Genomic DNA, 27,223 nt, shown 5'->3' on the forward strand with positions numbered 1-27,223 from the left:
ATACACTTGTACTACAGAATTTTATAAGTAGAATATATTTGTGTTATTGGTAATTAGAGCAAATTCATTGAACCTATAATTATCGTCCAAAATCCTTACATAGTAATTGAACGTTCCCACACGATACAACCTTACCGCTCGGGTTGTATCAATTAGATTATATTAGTTACGAGGCCTACTAACTATCCTAGCGACTCCCTGATTTCGCATCAGGTTCGTTCGCCCCTTACCAATTATCCAAATAGAGATTTTTCCTACCTAGTGGCTCCCCGATTTCGCATTGGGTTCGTCCACGAAAACTATACCATCCTAGCGGGTCCCTGATTTCGCATCAGGTTCGTCTGTGCTTTTATCCAACCTCCCAGCGGCTCCCCAATTTCGCATTGGGTTCGTCCGCGCTGTTCTACAACCTCCTAGCAGCTCCCCGGTTTCGCATCGGGTTCGTCTGCGCGTCATTTCTTAGTGACTCCCCAATTTCGCATTGGGTTCGTTCACGAAGTTTCACCTTCCCAGCAGCTCCCTGATTTCGCATCAGGTTCGTCTGCGTCTGATTCCATTCCTAGAGGCCCCTGACTTCGTGTCAGGTTCGTCCTCACTGTCTACATTCCTAGCGCTCCCCAATTTCGCATTGGGTTCGTCCGCGTACCTCAACTAACAAATTGATACCATATTCCTGGGTTTATAACCCTTCGCCGGCCACTCGTGCTACTCGCGGCCCTGGCTCGTAACACACCTATTATTAAAATTGTAAATTTTATTAGATCTCGAGGACTAAACCATCGTGAGTTTAAAGTACTTTAAAGAACTTTTGAAGGATATGGAAAGCGAATATGGTGATATTCTTTTTAACACCGAAGTTCGGTGGTTAAGTCATGGTACAATGCGTGTATATGAGCTTAGAAACAAAATTAAACTGTTCTTAGAGATGAAAAACAACTCGTTTTCACAATTTGATGACAAAGACTGGATGTGTGATTTTGCATTTTGCGTTGATATTACGCAACACTTGAATACATTAAACATAAATCTTCAAGGCAAAAACAAACTTATCACTGAAATGTTTGATAAGCCTTTGAACAAAAACTAAAAATTTGGGAACGGCAATTAGATTCAAATAGTACGGCTCATTTTACAATTCTGAGAAAAGAAAATTCATCAAATACGAAGAAATATGCGATGGAGATACATAACTTACAAAAAGAATTCAGTTCACGGTTTACAAACTTTCGCGAAAACCAAACAAAGTTTGATATTTTTTCCTCACCCTTTAATATAGATGCTGAAAGGATTCCTGAAGTATTTCAAATGGAAGTAATTGATTTACAAAACGACACAGAATTAAAAACTAAATTTCAGAATGTTAGTCTTACAAGGAGAACCCCCGCTCTGTCCCTCACGGATTTTGTTCAGACTTTACAGAGTTACAGATCTCGTTCCCCTGATTACGAAAATACCCCATTATAGGCGCAGACGCTCAATAGTTTTCGAGATATTTGCAATTAAAGTTTCATAACCGTAAAATATATACAGTTTAGTTCAGATTTTTACCAAGCAATGGTATGGCGTAACAGCAGCGAGCTGAACTGTTACCCCGCAAGCCCGGGTTCGAATCCATTCGTGGTAAATTATTTTTTATTGTTTTTTTTTCATGGAAAATGCATTTTCAATGTTAAACAAATTTTAAATAAAATATTTTTATTCGCTAAAGGACTAATTGAAAATGATACTTATCATTTTATAGAAGAAACACCAGATCTATTACTACATATACAAAAGATAATAATTATAAAACAATAATAATATTAAAATAATACATAACACACAGAAACAACAAATATAAATATGAATACAAATACAAAATAGAATAAATGCAATGAATAGTAATCAGAGCGGTTAATGTGGCTTGCCATCACGCTTCCTGTAGCTTGTATAATATAAACAATATACGTTACGTAGAGTAAATATAGAAATCAAATACTTATAATTTTTGTTATGTGCAACAATGGTATTTATTTTAAAAGACAGTAATGTTAGTCGACGAATATTTCGGTGTAGAGATCTATTGGCTACGATCTGGCAACGAGCTATGGGGCTTGCGCTCTTTAGAACTTTCGGTAAACTGTTGACGTTATCGTGAGATTTGATACTAGCTCTGCCTCTTGCATCTTTCAAATTCCAAATGCATATTTCGTTCGTCAGTCAGTTTCTTCTTATAGTCGTAGCATTTTGTGTTTTGTATTTTTCATATTTATTCCATTTTGTGTTTTGTATGTGTTGTTCTTATATTTGTTGTTTGTGTATTATGTATTATTTATTATTATTATTATTATTGTTTTATAATTATTATCTTTTGTATATGTAAATATGTAGTAATAGATCTAGTGTTTCTTCTATAAAATAATAAGTATCATTTTCAATTAGTCCTTTAGCGAATAAAAATATTTTATTTAAAACTTGTTTAACATTGAAAATGCATTTTCCATGAAAAAAAACAATTAAAAATAATCTACCTCGAAAGGTTTCGAACCCGGGCCTGCGGCGTAACAGTTCAGCTCGCTGCTGTTACACCACACCACTGCTTGGTAAAAATCTGAACAAAACTGATATTTTACTGTTATGAAACTTTAATTGCAAATATCTCGAAAACTATTGAGCGTCTGCGCCTATAATGGGGTATTTTCGTAATCAGGAGAACGAGATCTATAACTCTGTAGAGTCTGAACAAAATCCGTGAGGGACAGAGCGGGGGTTCTCCTTGTTAGTGAGTTTTATAAGCTTTGCTTTCCAGCTACTAAATTTCCATTACTAGCTACCCACGCCAAGCAAATAATGAGCTTATTTGGCAGTACTTATACGTGTGAGCAGCTATTTTCGAAAATGAAAATTACAAAAAGTGACCATCGTAATCGATTGGATGACGAACGACTGAAAAACTGTATTAGAGTAGCGGTCTCAAATATCACACCCAATACATATTGCCAAGCTTGTTAATGAGAAAGAAAGTCAAGTATCGCATTGAGTTTCAAAATTTATTTAGTTTCATATATTTAGTAAAACTATATGTAAAGATATATATATATATATATATATATATATATATATATATATAATATGTACCTATGTATTATTGTGTTTGTATTTATTATCTCATAATAAAAAATAATAGATCGAATAAAACAAACATTTTATTGTAAGGCCGTCCACACACGGGTCGATTGTAATCGCGTCGTGAAGTTCGTACGTCTTGCTCGTCATGTACGATTCATGCGGCGGACGCGATTTCGTCCACACACGGGTCGATCGTCGATTTGGTCGACGCGATTCCAGTCGCATGCGATTCCCCTGCACGTGACTTCCAATGCAAATGAATGGAGAGCCACACACTGGTCGATTCGTGGTCGACTGAAATCGGTTCGACTGAAATCGCGTCCGTCGCATGAACAGTCGCATGCGATTCCCCCTCCACGTGATTTCCAATGAAAATAAATGAAGAGCCGCACATTGAAATCGCCGCGATTGTTTTTGTTTTTCATAAACCTATATGATTATATTCAACTATGTAAATAAAAAGCTTACCTTAATGTTATTAGTATGCGTAAAAACATAAAAAAAGATAATAAATAAATAATAACCTATGTAACCTAAATACATAGACCACATCGAAAAGTGCAATGCACTCAAACTACAAAAAATAAGGGCCAAATCATTTAAATTACATGAACTGCACAAACTAACCTCCATGAGTCGCGCGAATCGTACGATCCACGCGATTTTCCAACTTCGCTGCCGATCGCACGCGATTAGAATCGCGGCGATTTCAATGTGCTGCTCTTCATTTATTTTCATTGGAAATCACGTGGAGGGGGAATCGCATGCGACTGGAATAACGTCGACCGAATCGACGATCGACCCGTGTGTGGATGGTTCATGCGACGGACGCGATTTCAGTCGAGCCGATTTCAGTCGACTACGAATCGACCCGTGTGTGGCTCTCCATTCATTTGCATTGGAAGTCACGTGGAGGGGGGAATCACATGCGACTGGAATCGCGTCGACCGAATCGACGATCGACCCGTGTGTGGACGGCCTAAATCTATGTATGATATAACAAATACTTCCCGCAAACTAATAAATTCGTTAAAGAGGCATTAGGAGACCGTAGCGTAAACACAGACTGAAATTGGTGCTGGCGACGCAACAAAGTATTTAATATTGCGTTCGTTGCCGGTTGCGGCCCGCGCGTAGTCTTTTGTTTCCACTTTTGGCCCACAATACGCCGAGGGTTGCTCACCACTGTTCTAAACTATTCTACAGGGTGTTCATTTGAAAACTTTCCAGCCGAATATTTCGAAAAGTATTGAAGATATTAAAAAAGTGTAAAACACGCGGGCGCGTGTCTGAGGACTTCGAGGGGGAAAGAGGGGGGCAGTATCAGTGTTTTATTTGGGTGGCGTTTTCAAGGTCATTTGGAGGTCAACTTTGTTTTTTCAAAAAACAAAGAAACCTATATTTTCTATTATGGGATCTTATTGTACGTAAAAAGACCAGCAATTTTCGTAGGATACTTCTTTTTATCCGCGCACTTTTTTATCCGCAGGTTTCCATTTGAAAAAACAAAGTTGACCTTCAAATCACCTTGAATACGCCACCTGTTGGATATACCGACAATTTCAAAATTGCCTCGACTTTCTAAAATGTAATTGTAGTAAAAGAGGGTAGTATAGTGGCTGCCAGATGTGTCGCAGAAGGGTCTTGCCTGGAAAAACCCTTGACGCACGAAGGCCACTAAAATAAAACAGAGGCCCGTAGATATGCTATATAGGACCCCGTTTCCTTTTTCGAGAGTCAAGTACATATCGTTCAGGTCAGTTTTAGTTAGTTCACTGCAGATCCTCTTCAAGGAAAGACGTTCTTTCTGTCTCCATTCAAATAAAGTAAATTTGAAAGGTTAAACTGCGTTTTAGTTGATTTCAACTTCCCACTATATTCCAATACCACCCATATAAAAAACTGATACTGCCCCCGTTCTTTCTCCATCGAAATCCTCTTGTTTTACACTTTTTTAATATCTTTCAGACTTTTCGAGATATTCGGCTGGAAAGTTTTCAAATGAACACGCTGTATATTCAGTTAGTTGTCGAGTTATTTAGGGTTCATAAGTTCATTATAATTCACATATGAGTTTTGAAGTTTACTATAGTTTATATTATTAGTTTGTAGTTTTGGCTGGGGTCTTTACTTTACCGGACACAAAATTTGTGCCTTTCTCCTACGAATTATGATATATTTGGTATGTGATTCAGTAGATTTGTACCCGGCGCGGATGCAGATCGAAGTTTCGAACCTTTAGGATCAATAGTTGAGAAGCTATGGTCGTTTTATGCTATGGACATTAGCGTTTATTTACTAGTGTAACACGCGTCTTAGTACGACAGTAATGGTATTTTAGAGCTATTTAAATTGAAAATCTCCTGAACTACTAACTTTTCGACATACATACACTGGGTAACGAAAGTATTCGAACGCCCTTTAAAACAGAATAACTTTTTTATAATTGTACCAAACGACCTGATTTTTTATAATCAATTAGAAGCATTGGTTTATGAAATGATATGCAAAAAAGATTTTCCAAGAAATTATAATTTACAAGGTTACATGCAAAAATAGAAAAGTCATTTTTTTAACTTTTTATTAGGGCCCTTAAAGAAAATTCAAAAGATATGTTTTGTAGATCTATGTTAGTTACTCACATGCTTAAAATTTTATCGAAATCGATTAACATACACAGGAGCTACAAGCGATTAAAAATTATGAAAATCGTAGTTTTACACGACGCTTGATCAGTTTCTGCTTAAAATCCACAAAATCGTACATCTTTCGATGCGTGTCGTTTTTTCCTGCGCCAACCGATTTCGATGAAATTTTCGGCATGTGTATAGCTAACATAGATCTAGAAAACATATATTTTAAATTTTCATTAAGGGCCCAAACAAAAAAGTTTTAAAAAATGCCTTCCTTATTTTTGCATGTAACCTTGTAAATTATAATTCTTGGAAAATCTTTTTTGCATGTCATTTCATAAGCCAATGCTTCTAATTGATTATTAAAAAATCAGGTCGGTTGGTACAATTATAAAAAAGTTATTAGTTTTTAAAAAGGTGTATGAACACTTTGTGTACAGTGTACACCCATTGTACGTGGTCTAGCGGTGTGTGAGAGTATCCTAGTGGTGTGCGAGTGTTCACGTGCGAGCGTCGCGTCGCGTCGCGTCGTCTGTTGGAAGAGACTCCCTTGAATCCGATTGAAAATCTTCGGGGAATATTAGCACGAAAGGTATACGACAATGGGAAACAGTACAGCACTGTTTCAGAATTGAAAAATGGGATTAGAGAGGCGTGGTCTGAAATTAAATTAAAAACAAAAATTAATTGAATCATTTCCACGCAGAATATTTCAAGTTATAAAGCACAAAGGAGGTTCAACTAAGTACTGAATTATGTTTATTTTATTTTTAATTTTTTATGTAAAAATACATAATGAAAAAACTTATGTTTATTTCGCAACTAAATTTCAAGCGTTGTAATAGAAAATTGGTAATTGACATTAATTAACATTGTATTATTCAATTGAGCTGTATATTTTGTTAATTATATTAGGATGAATAACTAATAATAAGTAAAATCAATAATATTGCATTAAACACAACATTATGTCAACAAGTTCAAGTAAACCTATCATTATTTCGGCCACTGCATAGTTTCGCATCACAATTAAATGAAACAAGGAGCCTAGTGGCTTGGTGTACAAGTGATTTTTCCTCTCTCAATGTTTTTAAATCCAGCACCATTTTCATCTTGTTTGTTTGAATATTGAATTTCGCGGGGTTGTAAATCCCGTTTCGCTTGCTTGCGACGATAACTCGGGGCTTTGTCGAGGTTACAGAGTCCCAACGCCTAGTTGAAATCTCTGGTTGCCAGGAAAAACGCCGCATGTCACAATTTCAAAAAATTTCAGTTTATGCATTAATTGAAATTTATAGTATAGGATTTATGTCTTCATCAGAAATAAAGTCATGAAAATAAATTCGGAAGGCTTAAAAACATAATGCAATTGAACCGATATCCTATGGCAAAGCATTAGTGACCAAAACTTTAAACGGCAATACATATGTATCTCGAAAGTGAAATCCCAAGAATAACATTCTGTAAACAGGAGCCAAGTTCTTATGGCCGTAAAAAGCTGTGAGCTCAAACAAAATACGGCCAAGTTCGTTAGCTTAGAAATACCTCTTGCAATACTGAAAAAAGCGTTTGTAAAAATTAGTTTAAGAGAACGTTATTTAATTTTTAAAGAGTTACATGGAGGGCTAAATTATTCAAACTTGGCCGTTACTTTTTAAACCAATGACCATAAAAGGTGTCAGGTAGCGGCCAAGTTTGAATAATTTAGCCCTCCATGTAATTCTTTAAACTAATTTTTACAAACGCGTTTTCAGTATTGCAAGAGGTATTTCTAAGCTAACCAACTTGGCCGTATTTTGTTTGATCTCACAACTTTTTACGGCCATAAGAACTTGGCTCCTGTTTACAGAATGTTTTTGTTAGGATTTCATCACTTTTTGTTGAAATTTCATCAGTTATCAAGTTTATGGTTATCATTACTCTTATCCCTGACATGCTTCAGGTTAAGCCTTTTGAAAATTTCGTTATTTTTGTGGTAGGACGCACCGTTCCCGAGATACAGCCATTTTTTTATTTTTATTATTTTTTTTCGAAAAATCAAAAGATCACATACGTCATGTGGTTGGGCATACCCGATATGCACCGCGTATGGTCTTTCGAACATTTCGTTATTTTTGCGATAGGACGCACCGTTCCCAAGATACAGCCATTTTTTAATTTTCAATTTTTTGTTTTTTTTTCGAAAAATGAAAAGACCACATACGTCATGTGGTTGGGTATACCCTATATGCTTTGGGTTAAGCCTTATGAAAATTTCGTTATTTTTGCGGTAGGATGCACCGTTTCCAAGATACAGCCATTTTTTAATTTTTATTTTTTTTCTTTTTTTCGAAAAATCAAAAGACCACATACGTCATGTGGTTGGGCATACCCTATATGTCTCGCGTATGGTCTTTTGAAAATTTCGTTATTTTTGCGATAGGACGCACCGTTCCCGAGATGCAGCCATTTTTTAATTAAAAAAAAAAACAAAAGGCTACATACGTCATGCGGTTGGGCATACCCTATATGCTTTTGGTTAAGCCTTTTGAAAATTTCGTTATTTTTGCGGTAGGACGCACCGTTCCCGAGATATAGCCATTTTCTATATGTTCTATCCTACGTACCTATTTCGTAATGTTTTTTTCAATACCACCCCTTTAAGGAGTAAAATTTCAAACTTTGACAATTATTCCTTCGATGGTTTGTTATCGTAGACCTGTGTCCCAAATTTCAAGCTTGTAGGTCAATGGGAAGTACCCAAAAGGTTTTGATGATCTGTCAGTCAGTCGGTCGGTCGGTCGGTCGGTCAGTGACAAATTTAACGATTTTTGAGGTCCTATATCTCGGAACCTACTAATGTTGGAAGATTAATGTTTTGTCAATATTGAGACCAGACTTGCCATATTCCGCGCGTGCCAGGCCCCTTACCGCTGCGCCCCTCACCAGGCTACTACGCTGAGCTCGCCCCACTCTTCCCACTACACTGACGCGTACCGCGTGGAGCAAGCTAAGTTAACGGTACGCGTCAGTGTTAGTGGGAAGAGTGGGGCGGGCTCAGCGTAGTAGCGTGGCGAGGTGGGGCCTGGTACCGCGCGGAATATGGCAAGCCTGATTGAGACACGATAGCATTTAACAACTGTACGAAATTACATCTCTGCATCTGCCTCCAGTGCCGAGTTATAAGCCTCTAAAAAACGGCTAAATTGTTTCGTGTAAAAGGTGGTAGTGCAAGAACTTGGCTGGTGCACTACCGTGCACCTAGATCAGAAATACAACTATTATATATTTCAAATAAAATATAAAAGGTACCTTAAACACTTAGGTACTTTGGTTTATCTTTCTTCGGTAATTGTGCATAAAGAGTCCCACCTCACCGATTTTGATAAAATTTAAATATGTTGTAAAACTCAACATTCTGAACAACTTTTTCCTATACATGTAACCGCCGCTCAGCATTAGTTTTTGAGAGATTTGTGAAAAACTGCAGCTACTACTACATTTAATTTTGCCTATACGTGCACGCCCGTGCTGTGCGTATGCTTCAGCATGATGCGACCGCTCGTCAACTGTTTCTACAGATATATCACTACGATCGTCGGACGATCCGATATACCGCGTGAACTTTTTAAATCATATGATGATGAAGAATGAGTACATATTATATTACGACGACACCACACACACACCCACCCAGTGCTTAACACGCACCCACTGTTTCTAAATTATACTCTAGATTCTTACGTATTTTCACGTGCTGATTACGAATATGACATTGAAAATTTGCACAAATGTTAATTTCTTAACGGAAACCTCCTTTTTAGAAACATTGGGTGCGTGTTAAGCACTGGGTGGGTCTGTGTGGTGTTGTCGGTTCTCATCACGAACAGGGAATTAACGGCCCTTCGCGACGTTGAAGAAGTTGCGTGAAAAAACACGAATAGCCTTTCAAAAGAGAGTATGGTCTTTTTCAATTCACATGTTACTCGGATCGAAGATATTTTGCAAGCTAATTTTATGATTTTTCTTCAAAGATTTTTACCCGCACAAAATTTGTGTATTTTTATATTATCCTTTAATTTCTATTGTATAAACTCTCATGATTATTTTCTTTTCTATATATTTGTTCACAAAATATTCTGATTTTGTTAATGAAATACATGTAGTAGTGATTCATGCGACATTTGAGTCTTGCGTGGTTTTCGATAAAATTCTCTATTTTTTGTTTACATTTTTTAACTGATAAAAAAATTTGTTTATTTGGACCAAATACGCAATATCCTTACTAGGAAAATAGTTTATCAATTTTTTCAATTCGCCTTCTTGCGAAGTTTTTCATAGCTTACTCACGTTCTAATTTGAAATAATAAAATATTGATTTTTTTTCTTAAATATATTTTTGTGCTCGATGATATTCTAATTTGCATTTCGTAATGAAGTACGAGTAATTTCTTACGTATTTCTGTCAATTCTGCACTGTTATTTTTAAGTGATTGTTCCGAAAGAGAATTTTTTTCCCCAAGACGCGCAATATTCGTACATAGAAATATCCTGATTTTTGGTTCGAGGCGTGCTATAAATTACATCAACATGTATTACTGTCCCTTTTGCATTGAATCAGTATCAAATTTGCAGTCTTTAAAAAGACATTGCAAAGTAAAACATTTTTCAAAATCAATATCTACATTTGTGTGTCATCAAAAATTTTGCTCTCGAAAATTCACTGACATATATAGTTTTTTTAAACACTTGGTAAGGGTGCATAGCGTGGATAACTGTACCGACATTGTTGCACAGAATAATGATGCGATATCGGAGAATGAAAAAGACTGTTACTCAGTAGCGATTCTTACAGAATCAACATCAAACTGTTACAGTTCACACAATGACAGTGATCAAATACAGTCAAATACAGTCCCCGAATTCGCAGATCGTGTAAGTGCAGCAATTGGTTCATACGTAGCAAATCTATACTCAAATCTTTCTTTGACACGTTTATTTGCTGACGAAAATATTAAATCGGTAACCGAACTTTTCAAATTTGTAACCGATCTTCGAGAAAAATATCAGGCCACGTCATCGTCTACAGACGAAGATTTACTATCCATGTTTCATGTCGTTGAACAAGCTTTCAAAGAGTTTTCGACCGAGTATAGAACTTTACAATATTTTAAACAAATTGGTTCCTACGTCGAACCGATAAATGTTCCAATTAATATGACATTAGCTTCGAGACGAGTAAATAATAAACGTCAGATGTGTACTAAATATCTAAACATCAGTGTTATACCACTGAAAACCATATTGCAAAATATTTTAGAGCTACCGGGGGTTTATGATTGTTTTATATCTTACGTGGAAAATGCAAAACGCACAAAATCGTTTACTTCATACTTGCAAGGTGAATTGTGGCAGTCGATCGAGCAACAATACGATAACGTCGTTTTACCGTTAATACTGTATTTTGATGACTTAGAAATAAACAACCCACTGGGAACCCATCGAGGATTGCATAAACTTGGCGTGGTGTATTGCACTATTGGCTGTATTCCTGAGCAATACGCCAGTCAGCTTGAGAATATATTTCTTGTACAATTGCATAATTCTGAAGACCATAAACAGTGTGAGAATAAGTCAATATTCTTTAATATTGTGGAACAATTGAAAGAACTCGAAACGACTGGTATTACAATTTCTATAAAAAACACGAAAAAGAAAATTAATTTTGTTTTATTGCATATTCTTGGTGACAATTTGGGTCTTAATACGATCCTCGGCTTCAGCAAGAGCTTTAACTGCAATTTTTCGTGTCGAATTTGCGAAGCTGATAAAAAGATGCAACGATCACAAGTCGTTGAAGATGTTCAATTAATACGAACAATTGAAAATTACGAAAGAAATGCAAAAAACCTCGATAAAGGCGTTTACGAAGAGTGTACTTTTAATTCGATCAAAAATTTCCACGCTGTAATAAATATTTCAGTTGACCTAATGCACGACATTTTTGAAGGAATTTGCCGCTATGAAATTGGAAAAATATTGAAAAGGTTTATTGTCGATGAAAAAATATTTTCACTCGAAATATTAAATCATCGAATTCGTTTCTTTGATTATGGATCCCAAGAATCTCAAAATACTCCAACTCTTATATCGGCAGATTCTTTAAAAAAGGGATACATAATTTGTTCAGCATCTGAGATGGCATGTTTGTTTTATTATTTTGGTTTACTGATTGGCGACCTGGTCCCAAAAAAACATGAAGTGTGGGAAATTTATATATTTCTTCGCAAAATAGTTTCAATTGTCATGTGTCGCAAAGTAAATGAAAAAAACATTGACACGTTGACTAAATTAATAACGGAACACCACAAACTCTATTGTCAAGTATTTCAGGAACAATTAAAATTCAAGCATCATATATTACTACATTATCCGCGCATTATGCGAACCACAGGTCCTATAAAGTATATGTCAAGTGCCCGATTCGAAGCAAAACATAAAGAATTGAAAGCAACTGCTAAAGTTATAACATCTCGATGTAACCCATCATATACATTAGCGATTAAGCAGCAATTACTTCTTAATTACAGATTTATTTCTCGCAAAGGTTTCTGTCAGCGTCTTGATGTAGGGCCTACTATGTGCGATATATTAAAAAATGTAAAAGATTATGATGATTTTAAATCAGTCATACCTACAGAGTTAGTTACAAGCTTAAAGGCTGTGTCTTGGGCACAAATTAACGGTACAAAATATAAACCACATATGGTAATTAAAATAAATGAAAGTGACCGTGTTGGCCAAATAAAATATATTTTGACTGATTCTTATCGTAAAGTTTACTTCGTTTTCAAGATTTTAAAGATTATAACATTTGTCGATCATTATTACGCATATTTAATTTCATCATCAGATTCTTGGGGCTTTATTCTTCAAACACAAATAATTGATTTCTCTCCACTTAATATTCATGTCGTCGCTGCGGGTGATACGTACATTCCAAAGATACCTTAAATTAATACGCATAAAACTTGTAAATGTATGGATATGTATAACTCTCTTGTATTGTTAAAAATAAAATTCATTGAAATTAATATCTTTTGTTTTGAAAAAAGAACCCACTTTGAAATGCATTCCCATTTATGCAACAAGAACACAACATCTCGTCAACTGTATATTTATTCTTACAGCCCTAACAATTATCAATACAAATCCAAATTTGGTTACATGAATCGTGAACGCTGTTCCATTCATGAACTATATACTCTGGGTGAATAAACGTACAATTGACGTGACTATACTTGATTATAGTTTATTATGATCAGTTAACAATGAAATATCATTTTTAGTTCGTGTGATATTTTTTTCTATTTATTTAATACGATTTTTATTCCATCAGTTGCTTTGTTAATTTATTAAACAAAATTTTTTAGTTGAATCGATTACATTTTCAATTAAATCAATATCATATTTATTTATTTGTCGGTATTTTTTTTTTACTGAATAGCTTTTCCGATTTATTCAATAGCATGTTTAGTTCAGACTATAACATAGCTTATTGACTCTTGCTGAATCGATAAAACGTTTACTTGGACCAAATAAATGTATATGTTATTCAAAAATTTCTTTTTATATTTTAATACATACATCGATTTACGTAATCGTTTGAGTATTTGCATAGAACATACAGCGAAGTTATCTTTATTACACATTATGTTCGTTTAACTTCATAAAATGATGGATTAATAATAAATAGGTTAGAAAGAAATGCAAAATATTATTCACCAGTCAATACTGCAATTGGTTTGAGGCCATATCTTATCTTGTTGAAAACATTGATGGTCAAACTATTGGTTTATATGATTGGCGGAAGTGAGTTTTGCTATTGAATTCAATAGTATTAAATATTAAAATAAGTTCATATGATATTGGCACTATTCAATAGTACATCTTATTGAATCAACATATATTTTTTTTGTTTCGACAGGATTTTTTTCTCAGTGTATAACATCTGAACACCTTCAGAATCAGATATGCGAACAGCACGGGAAATTAATTGATGTAAATCATGAAACAAAGACCGCATTAGGGATTTTAATTTCTAAAATTAAGACAAAATGGCAAAGTGTAAAGAGAACGGAAGATTTCTTTTTTAGAAAGTTTGCTACGTGGCTTAATGTATCTGTTGCATTCTGTATACCTGCAGACAGCGACAATCATGCGAACATCATTGGCCGTCCTTCTTTAGAATTTGAAACCTCCAGCGAAAGATCAAAGCGAAGAAAGACAGCAGATATTCGGGCAAATTTTTGAAATGATGCATTATCGTATGCAACTCAAATGAGTTTCCGAGCATCTTCTTGTGCTTTGTGGTCGCAATACGTACGATACACCTCGGAATGCCAATTTTTAAACAGAAGTAACAATTTTTTAACGTATGCGTTCGCCATATTGGATCCGCCATTTTGTTTTTTCGAATTTTGAGTCCAGATTTGTACTCAGCGGACCCGAAAACCATAGTATACTAATTTTTGAACAGAACTAACAATTTTTTAACGTATGCGTTCGCCATATTGGATCCGCCATTTTGTTTTTTCGAATTTTGAGTCCAGATTTGTAATCAGCGGATCCGAAAACCATGGGATACCAATTTTTGGAAAAATTGAAGTACGTTTAGGGGTTTTGGCCAGCTTTTGGGGATTTGGAACCACTGTGCGACGTACGGAAGAAAGACAAGCGACGAGACAAAACGCGAGGACAGTTTTTGTTTTAATAAAAGCAGTCGTGCATCAGATGTTACGAGCGACACACGGAGTATTATTTCGATCCCTCACCACTCTCCTTTTTTCCTCCGTACATATCGAAGATTCGGTATTCGGAACATCTGACGACCGTGACAGGATTGTGGCGAGTGGAATACGTGTGAAAGTAAATTAGTAAGATGGAATCCGCGAAAAAGACCCGAGCAGTGCAGCGTTCGTTGCTTACGAAGTGCTTGAACAGTTTTCACGAAAAGTGTAACAACCCGAGTGCAACGCGCGCGGAGCGTCTCGTCGCGTTACAATTACTCGAATCGCGTATGGCGGAACTCGAGAGTGCGCATAGCAAGGTAGTGAATTATCTGTTCACGGCGGGAGCGACGGAAGAAGAAGTGGAAAACGAGTTTGAAGTGCATGAACAGTACAAGGTTAATTTCTTGATGGCGAAACTGAAAATAGAAGTACCGGAGCCCCGTACTAACGAACAAATCGGCGTCCCGATTCAGTTCGCGCCCCGTCAGGAAAAACCATTCAAACGACCCACGCTAGAAATACCGAAATACCGAAATTCAGTGGCAGCGTCAGTCAATGGCTTCAGTTTTGGTCGCACTTCCGAAAAATTCACGAAGATAGAAATATCTCTAACGAAGACAAGCTGCAATACCTGAAACAAACGATGGAAAAGGGCTCGAAGGCGGAAAACGTGGTTGGGGGTTTCCCGACGACGGCGGAGAATTATGAAAAAGCCTTCACGAGCCTCAAGAATCGATTCGGTCGAGACGATTTACTGGTGGAATACTATACTAGGGAATTACTTTCATTGGTATTGCAGAACGCCAGTAATAAAGAAAAGAATGTCAGTGTCTCGCGAGCATCTACGACAAAATATCGGCACATATCCGCGCGCTGGAGTCCCTCGGCGTGACTACAAACAATTGCGCAACGATGCTCGCTTTGCGAGCTCACGAGAGGGGTAGTGGTACGGATGTTATTTGGTGTGTGACTCTCCTCGAGCCACACAAAGAACTTCCCGATTCGTTAGTTGCAGTATATTATTATCATTATTAAGTGTAATTTTTAAGAAAATTATACGTTTTCAGGGAAATTCAATAGTTTTCTACTTATCAAAATGTTTGCTATATGGCGTCGCATTAAACGAACATCGTAGGCTCGTTGTTTGCTTGGTTCCTTGTTATAGCATACTAATGTTGCAAAATAAATTGTCTTAATTAGTTTTTCGCAAACGATACAACTCCTCATTATCCGGGTTTGCAGTATTGATCTTGGTTTTCTTCGATACTGTTAATTTAAATTGTCCGGAAATATATAAATCGCGCTCAATTTTGAAACTCTGCTCAGTGCTACATACAAAATTTGTAAAGTTCGCCTTTCTGATTTTTTAAAATCCAAACATACTTTCTCGTATGTTTGTCCCTGACTTTTATGAATCGTAATCGCTTCAGCAGGAACCACTGGAAATTGACTACGTGTGATTTGATATTTTTCCTCACTCGACATATTTACTTGATTCGATATTTTTATTATTCGTGTAAAATTTTGATCAATATTGGCATTTTTCATATAATCACGATAACGAGTTCTTACTTTCACTCCTACTCTGGCCAATTATAAATCTAACCACAATATAGACGAAATTTTAGTATTTTCTTGAAAAGTAATAAATTTTAATATTCCGCATGTGTGCTCCATTAACCAATCCGTTTTCAACATCAATGTTATTAATTATCATATATTTTATATTAATTTTCAATTTAATCTCAGTTAATAATTCGTTTTGAACTGATTGTGTTTTTAAAGATTGTAATATAAATTTTTTTGTACTTTCATCGATATTCTTCGAAAATGTATTCTCGGCAGTAGAGATGATTAACTCACTCTTGCATTGGGTTAATTTTCGATTAATGTAAGCGTAAAATTCGTCGTAAGGCAAAAAAAAATTTTTTTTTTTAAAAATTGGAAAAAAAATTTTTTGTGTAAATACGTTTGTTTCTTCGGTGGAAACTTTCCGTTCTCTCGTATAAATTGCATTGTTGAATGAACTTCTTTCGAAAAAAACTAAAAAAACTAAAAAACTACTTGACCAAAATGGACCAAAATCTAATCAGCTCTAAGTTACAGCGGGGCACATCGATTGCATCATTCATCATCCTGATCGCGTTGTTACTTTTTCTGAAAACGTTAACGAAAAATTTGATTACATAGAAACGGCCATACGCGCGCGCGCGCGCGCACGCACGCACGCGCACACACACACACACACACACACACACACGCGCGCGCGCGCGCGCGCGCGAACATTTTGCTGAAAATAGTCTAATATGTCTGCAATGACCTTGAAACGTGTAGATCTGCTAAAAAATCGATTTTCGATTTTCGGGGTCATTACAATAACTTCCCTATAAAATCGGGAAGTTAATTACGTGTAATTGGTGCGGCGCGCGACATTCGATACTCCTTTGTCCGGTTCTATGTAATGAGAATAAGGGAGGGGCATCCGACAAAAGACAGTCGACGGCCGTAGAAGAGAAAATCGAAGAACACAACCTCGCGAGTATTAGTAACCTCCCCGACGTGTATTTGTTAACGTTGCGCGTCATTTTGTACTCCGATTCGCAGAAAACAACTGCGCGAGCGGTGATAGATCCGGGTTCTCAAAGATCTTATATTCGAACGGAGGTCGCGGAATATTTGGGGTACAAATCGAACGGAGATATTGAGGTTACACATTCGTTATTCGGCGGTGTGAGCACACGAGGTCAGACGCATGACATGTATACGGTTCGGGCGAAAAGTCTCGACGGAAAATATGCCTGCAATTTCGAAGCGTTAGACAAGTCGATCATTTGCAGGAATATCCCTAGCATTAAGAAGGCGAATTGGCTGAGTGAAGCGCGAGACTACAACGTTACGCTCACCGATATAGACGCGAGTTCCGGAAAAACCGACCCGGTCGATCTTCTCATAGGCGCGGATATCGCGGGAAAATTAATGACCGGGAATAAGCACGAATTATCTAACGGTCTCATGATCTTAGAAACGAGATTGGGGTGGACCGTTACGGGAAAAACTGCCGCGAACGAGAAAAAGGATACCGCGTTAGCGGTTTTATCGATGCTGGCGATCGACGGGAAGATCTCCGATCTATGGCACTTGGACACCTTAGGTATCACTGACCCGATAGAGAAACAGGATCAGCAGATAAGAGAACAGACAGTGAAAGACAATTTCATAAAAACAATCTCTCTGAACGAACAAAATCGTTACACGGTCAGCTTGCCATGGATCGGGGATCACGCTCCGATATCACAGAATTTTAATCTCGCTAAAAAGAGGTTGGATGGCACGGTAAAAAAGCTAAAAAATGATAATCTTTATAAAGAATACGACGCGGTATTTAGAGAATGGCAGGAGGAAGGGATTATAGAACTTGTGCCACAGAACGAATGCGATTCCTTCGCTCATTATTTGCCTCATCGCCACGTAGTAAAAAGAGAGAGTACGACAAAAATCAGGCCGGTTTTTGACGCTTCCGCGCGGGAAAGGGGTTTCCTTCTTTGAACCAGTGTCTAGAAAAGGGACCAAACCTGATCGAATTAATACCGACATCGTTGTTGAGATTTCGGGAGCACGAAATCGCCGTGATAGTAGACATTCGCAAAGCATTTCTGCAAATTGAAATAAGCCCAAGGGATCGCGATTTTGTACGTTTCTTGTGGTATGTAGACGGCGAGCTTAGAATCTTCCGACACAGACGCGTAGTTTTCGGCCTTACATGCAGCCCATTCTTATTAGGAGCAGTCCTAGAGTACCATCTTTCAACCGTATTACGAGCGGTCAACGAAGAAAATCAGAGCCGTTGGTCAAAAGAAACGGTAGAAAATCTGGCAAGGTCATTTTATGTGGATAATTGTACGAGTGTAAAATCATTAAGAGAACTCGATTCCTTCATTTCGGAAAGCAAAGGTATCATGACTGTGGGAGGTCTCGAATTAAGAGGGTGGGAGTTTACTCGCGATGGCAGTGAGAAAGAAACAACGTTAGTTCTTGGAATTTCGTTTAATATAGCCCGCGATACCATCTCAATTAACCCCGCGGTTTTGAACTGTAATGATTGGAATTATGAATTTATTACGATGAGATTAATTCTTTCAATGACCCATAAAGTATTTGACCCAATCGGATTTACTTCTCCAGTGACTTTATTGCCAAAATTATTGTTGAAAGGACTGCATAAACTTAAACTGCATTGGGACGCACCCGTGGATGAGATAACATAGAAGCAGTTTAAGGAATGGTACAATCAGTTACATTATTTGAAACATATTGAAATTCCTAGAAAATTCGGTACAGGAAATGTAACTATACATACCTTTTGCGATGCAAGCAAACTTGCTTACGCCACGGTTACGTTTTTACGAATAGACAAAGGGAACGGGGTCGAATTGAGGTTCATTGCAGCGAAATCGCGAGTCGCATCGGAGAAAACAACGATACCACGGCTGGAACTTTTAGCAGCATCGATAGGAAGCCGGCAAACGCACGCGATTGTAAAGGCATTAAATTACGAAAATGTTCCTATTTTCGATTGGTCAGATTCGACCTCAGTCCTAGCTTGGCTGAACCGAGACATGCAATGGGGCATTTTTGTATGGAATCGTGTACGCGAAATTAGGCTATTAACCTCGTTCGGGACGTGGAGGTATGTACCGGGAGAGCTGAATCCAGCCGATCTTCCGTCCCGTGGCTGTCAAGCGAAACAGCTGTTCGATTCGCGCTGGTGGGAGGGTCCTAACTGGCTTCGCGAGGCTCAGGATCACTGGCCGAGTCTCTCTGATAAAGTCGATGAAGATGAGGTAAATGGTGAGTTGAAGAAGTCGGCTCAAATATCAATGTTAAATCCAGGGAGAGAAACAGAGTTTAACGTTGCGGAAAGATTTTCCTCGTACAATAAAATGATTCGATTTCTTGCTATTATGCTACGGTTCAAGAATTTCAAATTGAAAAAAGACAGCAATATAGGAACACGGATAACGTATCAGGAAATGTATCAGGCGGAACTGAAACATTTGAAGTATATACAAGAACAGATATTTCTATCGAAAAATGATCCGAAATTAATGACGATCCAAACATTTGTACATACGGACGGACTAATAAGACTAAAAACAAAGATTTTTGAACGCAACGATAGGTTTTCATTTTTATGTCCGATACTATTAGATAAGCACAAAACCGTTGAGCTATTAATCCGCGAAACACATGAAAACATGTGTCACGCGGGAGCACAAACCGTGATGTGCAAACTAAGAGAGAAATTTTGGATCTTATCGATGAGGAGAATTGTCCGGTCAGTTATATCGAAGTGCGTAGTTTGTAAAAGATATAGTACGAAAAATATGAAAGCCGATTCGCCTCCTTTGATTGCTCACCGCGTAAGAGACGCCGCGATTTTTGAAATTACCAGGATGGATTTCGCGGGACCAGTGTTTTTGCGTGGACGGCAGAAGGCGTGGATATGTTTGTTTACCTGCGCTGTATACCAAGCTGTACACTTGGAACTCGTGACATCACTGTCAACCAAAACTTTCTTGGACAGTTTGCGTCGTTTTATCGCACGTAGAGGCAGACCATCTATTGTTTACACGGATAACGGAACAAATTTCGTGGGAGCGGATGCGTTTAAAAAATTGAACTAGGATGTCATATCAAGTTACAGCTCGGCTAAGCGGATTGATTGGCGATTCAATCCCCCCACTGCTGCCTGGTGGGGAGGATGGTGGGAGCGATTAATTGGTTTACTCAAAAATATTTTGCGTAAAGTTTTAGGAAAAGCGTGCCTCAATTACGAGGAAATGGGTACTGTCTTATGCGACTGTGAAATGACTCTGAATTCGCGACCGTTGACGTACATTTCAGAAGAGCCAAGCGATTTGAAGACGCTCACGCCCGCGATGTTTTTGCGGGACATTGAAGAGACAGAGACCCCAGATCTAGACGCAATTAATAAAATCGATGTAAATGCTAGATTTAAGCGCAAGCAGGAAATAATGGGGCATTTAAGAAATCGATTCCGTAAAGAATATCTCAGTCAGCTGATTTTGAAACGGACCGGTACAGACTCGCGAGAAGTAAAAGAAGGGGACGTAGTCCTCATTGGCGATGACAATAATAAACGAGTCAACTGGCTTCTAGCGCGAATCGAAAAACTTATTGCGGGTAAGGACGGTACCAATCGAGTCGCAATGTTAAAAACAAAGAATGGCATAGTTAGGCGACCGATTCAACGCATCTACCCTCTGGAGGTTACGGATAACAGCCGGAGCGAAGTCGAATTTTTGCGTGAAAATTGTAAGCGGAAAGAATGTACAGACATCGATGCGAAAATTAGCGAGAATCCGAAAAATTTTAATACCAGCGGAGAATGTGTGGGAAATGACTCGCAAGGGGGAGTACAGACTCGGAGCGGACGCGTGGTCAAAAGGCCTAAGTTTTTAGGGGTAACCCCTAAGTAAGTAAGTAGAGTAGATAATTAGATAACGATATTTCATTTAGATTGTAAGAGTCGATCGTTTACATTGAGTTGAGAACTCAAGGTGGGAGGATGTGGCGTTTTTAGAATTTAAACGCCGCGCGACAACGCACAGGCGTCTCGCGACAACGGGCGAGCGTTGTCGTGAAGACGCGACGTACGGAAGAAAGACAAGCGACGAGACAAAACGCGAGGACAGTTTTTGTTTTAATAAAAGCAGTCGTGCATCAGACGTTACGAGCGACACACGGAGTATTATTTCGATCCCTCACCACTCTCCTTTTTTCCTCCGTACATATCGAAGATTCGGTATTCGGAACACTCTCTGTCTTATCAGGCTAGGACCAATACATAAGAAACAACTCCATATCATTATATTTCCAATGAAATATATGACATGTAACATTACATCGTTGACTATTAAGATGTAACTACATATATGTATAAAAACTCTTAGAGCGACAAGGCAAATTGAATGAGATAGAAAAATGTCATTCTAAAAATTGGTTGACCCGAGAATCTTTTCACATTAATTGTAAGAACAAGTTAAACACTTGGAATAAAATTGGTCTTTTTACGTACAATAAGATCCCATAATAAAAAATATAGATTTCTTTGTTGACCTTCAAATGACCTCGACAACGCCACCAAAATAAAAAACTGATACTGCCCCCCTTTTTCCCCCTCGAAATCCTTAAAGCACGTGTTTTACACTTTTCTAATATCTTTCATACTTTTCGAGATATTCGGCTGGAAAGTTTTCAAATTACCACCCTGCATGTATACATAGTTTAATATACACGCGCTTCATAAATTAGATATAATTGAAAATTTTATCACGATTCCGTTTGTGCTCAATTCGCAAAGTTTGGAGTTAACAATCACGAGTGGGATAATCTTGAGACATGCAATTCACATTGACATTTACCAACAGGATAATCGCAGTGTAAGTGTACGTGATGCCATAAACACTTACGAACAGGATAATTGCAGTTGACACGCGCATTGGCACTCGGCGTGTGCGTATGAATGTGCATGCGAGTCTTTTTCAGGGCAAAATGGAGACCTCCTAAAGTAATGGCATTCGAGCGACGATGATAACATACAACTTAATACGCGACAAGAAAAATATAGTGAAATATATAAAGAATTGTACAGGGTGATTCAGCTAACAATAAGTATGCCACCGGAATCACATGGACACTATTTGGTATATTAAAAAATGGCTAAAACGAAAGTTGTACGCTGTCAAGAGCAGCAGACAATGTAATAACTAGATTTGTTCTATTTTGCTTTTTTATCGAGATGTAGAAATCACCTTGAGCGTTTACTTATCCTAAAGAGTGAATTTTATCTTGTGGTTGAAGAGAGAATGGAATCGAACCTTGAATAAAAAACTATAAGGGTAAATAGGGTGAATAATTAATAGTTACTGAATGTTCGTTGTAAATGATTTTTAATGCTCACAATTCGATCCATCGCACTTAATACATTTTCGTATTCCATCGCTAATTGTAAGTGTAAGTGATACATATTCAAGTGTTTCCCTGATCAAAAATCACATCATTGTTCTCGCAACGAAAGAACGTGAATAATACATCTAGCAAACGTAACGAATTATTATATATCTTCATTTATATTAAAAACCAACCATTTTCAAACGAATTAGCTTTAGCGGTGTGCGAGAACCCGAAAATGTATATGTAGAAAAGTCACCAACAAAAAATGACATTTATTTGCAGAAGTATGTGCAAGAAGACCTGGGAAAAATCTAGAATTAATTTTAGATTGCAAGACTCGATGGAATAGTTTATTTAGTATGGTGGAACGTTTTCACAACTTAAGATTATGCGTATGCAAGGCTTTAATCGACATCGAATCTGAAATATATTTCACCGATGAAAAATGGTCCAAAATAAATGACTTGAAGTTATGTCTGGAACCAATTAAGCTGGGACTTGAAGAAATCTGTAAAAGAGGTTCAACTCTGATCACCGCAGAAACAACTTTTAAATTTATTTTGGAAAAATTAGATAAACAGTCTACTCCCCCCTCTTAGTACTGATTTAGCCACAGCACTCCGTAAAACGATACGATACGACAACGCCGCGTCGTACCGAGTTAAGTGGAATATTAGCATATTTGCAAAATCCGAGTAAATATGAAACACGAATGTAACAATTTAAGAGATACTACATTCAAAATGCCAAAGAAAAGCGTAATTCGCAAAGAAATAAAAAATCTGTTAGAAAGAGTTCTTACCGACATCGACGCACGTGGGAATAATAGCGATGATGCTGAAGCATTCAACTGCTTTGAAGAAGACGAAAATATTCAAGATCAAGATAAATGAGAAGATAGACAACAGTCCAACATATCCTTGCAAGAAGAATTAGGATTGCAGTTGCAAGAAAATTGTATCGAAGAAGTTGAGTCAAGGGAATTGGTAGAAGATATCGTCAAAACTTTAAAGAAGGAGATGACATCCTTTGAAAGCGACGAAAAAAAGGGGAAATATTTATGTATGGTTTACGAATATTTATTAACTATCCCACCGACAAGTGTAGAGGCTGAACGAGCTATTTGCGCTGTAAAATATCTTTGCAATGACTGGAGAAGCAAGCTAGAAGATTCAACAATAAATAGTCTTTGCTTTATACGTGCACATTTTCAAAGTATTACAAATCAAAATTTTTTTCTATTTTTTATAATTAAAAATTTTTTTTTAATATATTACTTATTTTATACTTATAAATATAAAAAATTTATAACTATGATTATAAAAAATAGAAAAAAAATTTTAATTTGTAATTGTGTATGTATACATATACACGTATATACACGTATAAACGTATATGTATATATTTCAATTATATAGTTTGTTTTCCAAAGAGAGAGAGATTTATTTTAATTTATGTAGATTCAGATTTTGTTTGTATTTTCTTAATAAAATTTGACTACTATGATTATATGATTAAAGATGATTATCTCATTAAGTAAAATTTGTTTCTCTTTATTAAACATATATTAGATTGAAGAACTAAATTCTCAACCCCGCGGGATTGCAATCCCTAATCCGATGGTCGAGTCGGGTTGGGAAGACATCGAAACGAGACGGGACCAGTTCTCGAAAATTTCGGGGTTCTCGAATGTGTCAAGACTCTCGAAAGTCTCGGGATTCTCGACGGTTTCAGGAAAAAATTCTCGTCTAGTCCCGACTCGACATTTTCGGGTTCTCGCACACCACTAATTTTACTAATTACGTCGGGCCTATACTTGAGAATTTCCTGTTTGCAGTAACAAATATTTTTTGCTGTATTTTTAAATACGTTTAATTATCTATTAATGTGTGTGCGTGCGTGCGTGCGTGTGTGAACCACAGAAAGCACATCAGCAAGCTGTGCGTGTGTGATTAGAATAATACTATGTATGTAATAAAATAATAGTACATGATACTAGCTAAATTTTACCGTTGCCGGTAAATGTAAAATGGTATTCGTTGTGTCCATAAATGCGTTTAATGAAATCCTCACAAATGCAAGTACCCACACAAGGCTAGGGGTGTGCAAGAGCCCGAAATATCGGGAACCCGATGGTCGAGACGAGTCGGGTCGGGTTGGGTTCACGAAAATTTCGGGAATCCCGATAAATTCGAGAATCTCGAAATTTTCGGGTACCCGTCCGGATCCCGAAAAAATTTCGTGTTCCCGACCCGACCCGACCCGATATTTCGGGTTCTCGCACACCCCTACTAATTAGCATGTATCATTCGAGAGAGCATAATTCCTTTTTTGAGAATGCTAATTCTCCAAAATTTCATACAGCCACAAAAACAAGAAGAAAATGAAAAACATTTGGAAAAATAAATAAAAGTACAGTCTTTCTTCGCATAGTGTGACTGTAGTCTCTACAGATAGTGTTACTTTTTTATCCCCACTAGTAGGGGATTTCCCCTTGGACGGTCGGTCGCGCTACAATCAGCGTTGTGTGTGTGTGTGGGCAAATTTTATTTTAAATAATAATAAACATGTGATTTTAATTGCAAATAATAACTAAACTTTTTATTTAAATAAAAGTAATTTAAATAATTCCAAAAGTGTGATCTGCTTATTATTTCTTATTCGCAAATAAAAGATTACTTATTATTTGGATTGAGGTGGAAATCAAATAAATAGTTTCTGGTCTTCTCTTATTTCTTGTATTTTCATTATATAAATACAATGAACACGTGCGCGTTTTTTGTCTGCTAAAGCAACCTTTTCAGGTATACCGCTCTAGTGGTCGGGCCTGGCTGCCTATAAAAAAATACAATTCAATTTATTATTTGTCAATACAAATAATAATTTAAATTGTATTTGTGTAAATAGCAATTAACTTTATTATTTTAAATAATTCATTTATATATGGACTTGCTCAAATAATAAATTATTTTTGCTGTTTATTTGGATATCCAAATAACAAATATCTTGTTACTAAAATTTTTATTTAAATAAATTTATTTATTGCCCAACACTGGTTGTAACTTTACATTCGTGTACAGTGTACATACATTGTATGTATGTACATTACTCTGGTTTTCCGACAATACATATCGATAATAAAATAATAGCGGTTTTACATCTGTGCCTACAAGTAATTTGGAAATAATACAATGTATATGTATATACAGGGTGAGTCACCTAACATTATTATTTTTTTTTTTAGAGATATCAAGGTCACCTTCATTTTTTTTAATGGAATGAGGTATTTTTTAATACATGAATCGATGCAGCTGGACATTCGTTATAAAAACGTAACGAAAGTATTCGAACGTCCTTTAAAACAAAATAACTTTTTTATAATTGTACCAAATGACCTGATTTTTTATAATCAATTAGAAGCATTGGTTTATGAAATGATATGAAAAAAATATTTTCCAAAAAATTATAATTTACATAGTCCATGCAAAAATAAAAAAGGCATTTTTTAACTTTTTTATTAGGGCCCTTAATGAAAATTTAAAATATATGTTTTGTAGATCTATGTTAGTTATACACATGCCGAAAATTCCATCTGAATCAGTTGACGCAGGAAAAAACGACACGCATCGGAGGATGTACGATTGTGTGGATTTTAAGCAGAAATTGATCAAAAGTCGTGTAAAACTACGATTTTCGTCTTTTTTAATCGCTTGAAGCTCCTGTGTATGTTAATCGATTTCGACGAAATTTTAAGCATGTGTATAACTAACATAGATCTACAAAACATATATTTTAAATTTTCTTTAAGGGCCCTAATGAAAAAGTTTAAAAAATGCCTTTTTTATTTTTGCATGTAACCTTGTAAATTATAATTTTTCGGAAAATCTTTTTTGCATATCATTTCATAAACCAATGCTTCTAATTGATTATAAAAAAATCAGGCAGTTTGGTATAATTATAAAAAAGTTATTCTGTTTTAAAGGGCGATCGAATACTTTCGTTACCCAGTGTATGTATGTCGAAAAGTTAGTATAGTTCAGAAAGATATTTCAATTTAAATAACTCTAAAATACCATTATGTACTATATATATCGTACTAAGACGTTACACTAGTAAGTAAACGCTAACGTCTAACAAACACACACACACACACGACAGTAATGATATTTTAGAGTTATTTAAATTGAAATATCTCTTGAACTACTAACTTTTCTACATACATAGGTTAGTACTTTTTTTATAACGAATGTCCATCTGCATCGATTGATGTATCAGAAAATACCTCATTCCATTTAAAAAAATGAAGGGGACCTTGATATGTATCTCTAAAACAAATGACGGTAATTGTGCATAAAAGATCCCACCTCACCGAATTCCATGATTTTTTAATATGTTGTCAGGGTGAAGATTCTGAACAACTTTTTCCTATACATGTAACCGCCGCTCAGCCTTAGTTTTTGAGAGATTTGCGAAAAACTGCAGCTACTACTACATTTAATTTTGCCTATACGTGCACGCCCGTGCTATGCGTATGCTTCAGCATGATGCGACCGCTCGCCAACTGTTTCTACAGATATATCACTACGATCGTCGGACGATCCGATATACCGCGTGAACTTTTTAAATCATATGATGATGAAGAATGAGTACATATTATATTACGACGACACCACACACACACCCACCCAGTGCTTAACACGCACCCACTGTTTCTAAATTATACTCTAGATTCTT

The 27,223-nt window shown here is 36.6% G+C and overlaps 3 protein-coding genes across 13 annotated transcripts in view; 2 read left to right on the top strand and 1 right to left on the bottom strand.

The window, feature by feature from the left end:
* The window catches only part of LOC143210726 (Y+L amino acid transporter 2-like), a 694,702-nt gene that overhangs the window by 650,618 nt on the left and 16,861 nt on the right, over positions 1–27,223 (bottom strand). The window lies entirely within an intron of this gene.
* Positions 10,394–12,954, top strand: LOC143210722 (uncharacterized). Its single transcript, XM_076427848.1, has one exon. It carries the CDS (start codon positions 10,827–10,829, stop codon positions 12,732–12,734), a length of 1,908 nt encoding a protein of 635 aa, XP_076283963.1. The 5' UTR covers positions 10,394–10,826; the 3' UTR covers positions 12,735–12,954.
* Positions 19,129–20,196, top strand: LOC143210727 (uncharacterized). The gene has a single exon (XM_076427863.1). The coding sequence runs from the start codon at positions 19,129–19,131 to the stop codon at positions 20,194–20,196; it is 1,068 nt and encodes a 355-aa protein (XP_076283978.1).

This window comes from Lasioglossum baleicum, chromosome 7 (genome assembly GCF_051020765.1).
Source record: "Lasioglossum baleicum chromosome 7, iyLasBale1, whole genome shotgun sequence".
NCBI lineage: Eukaryota > Metazoa > Arthropoda > Insecta > Hymenoptera > Halictidae > Lasioglossum > Lasioglossum baleicum.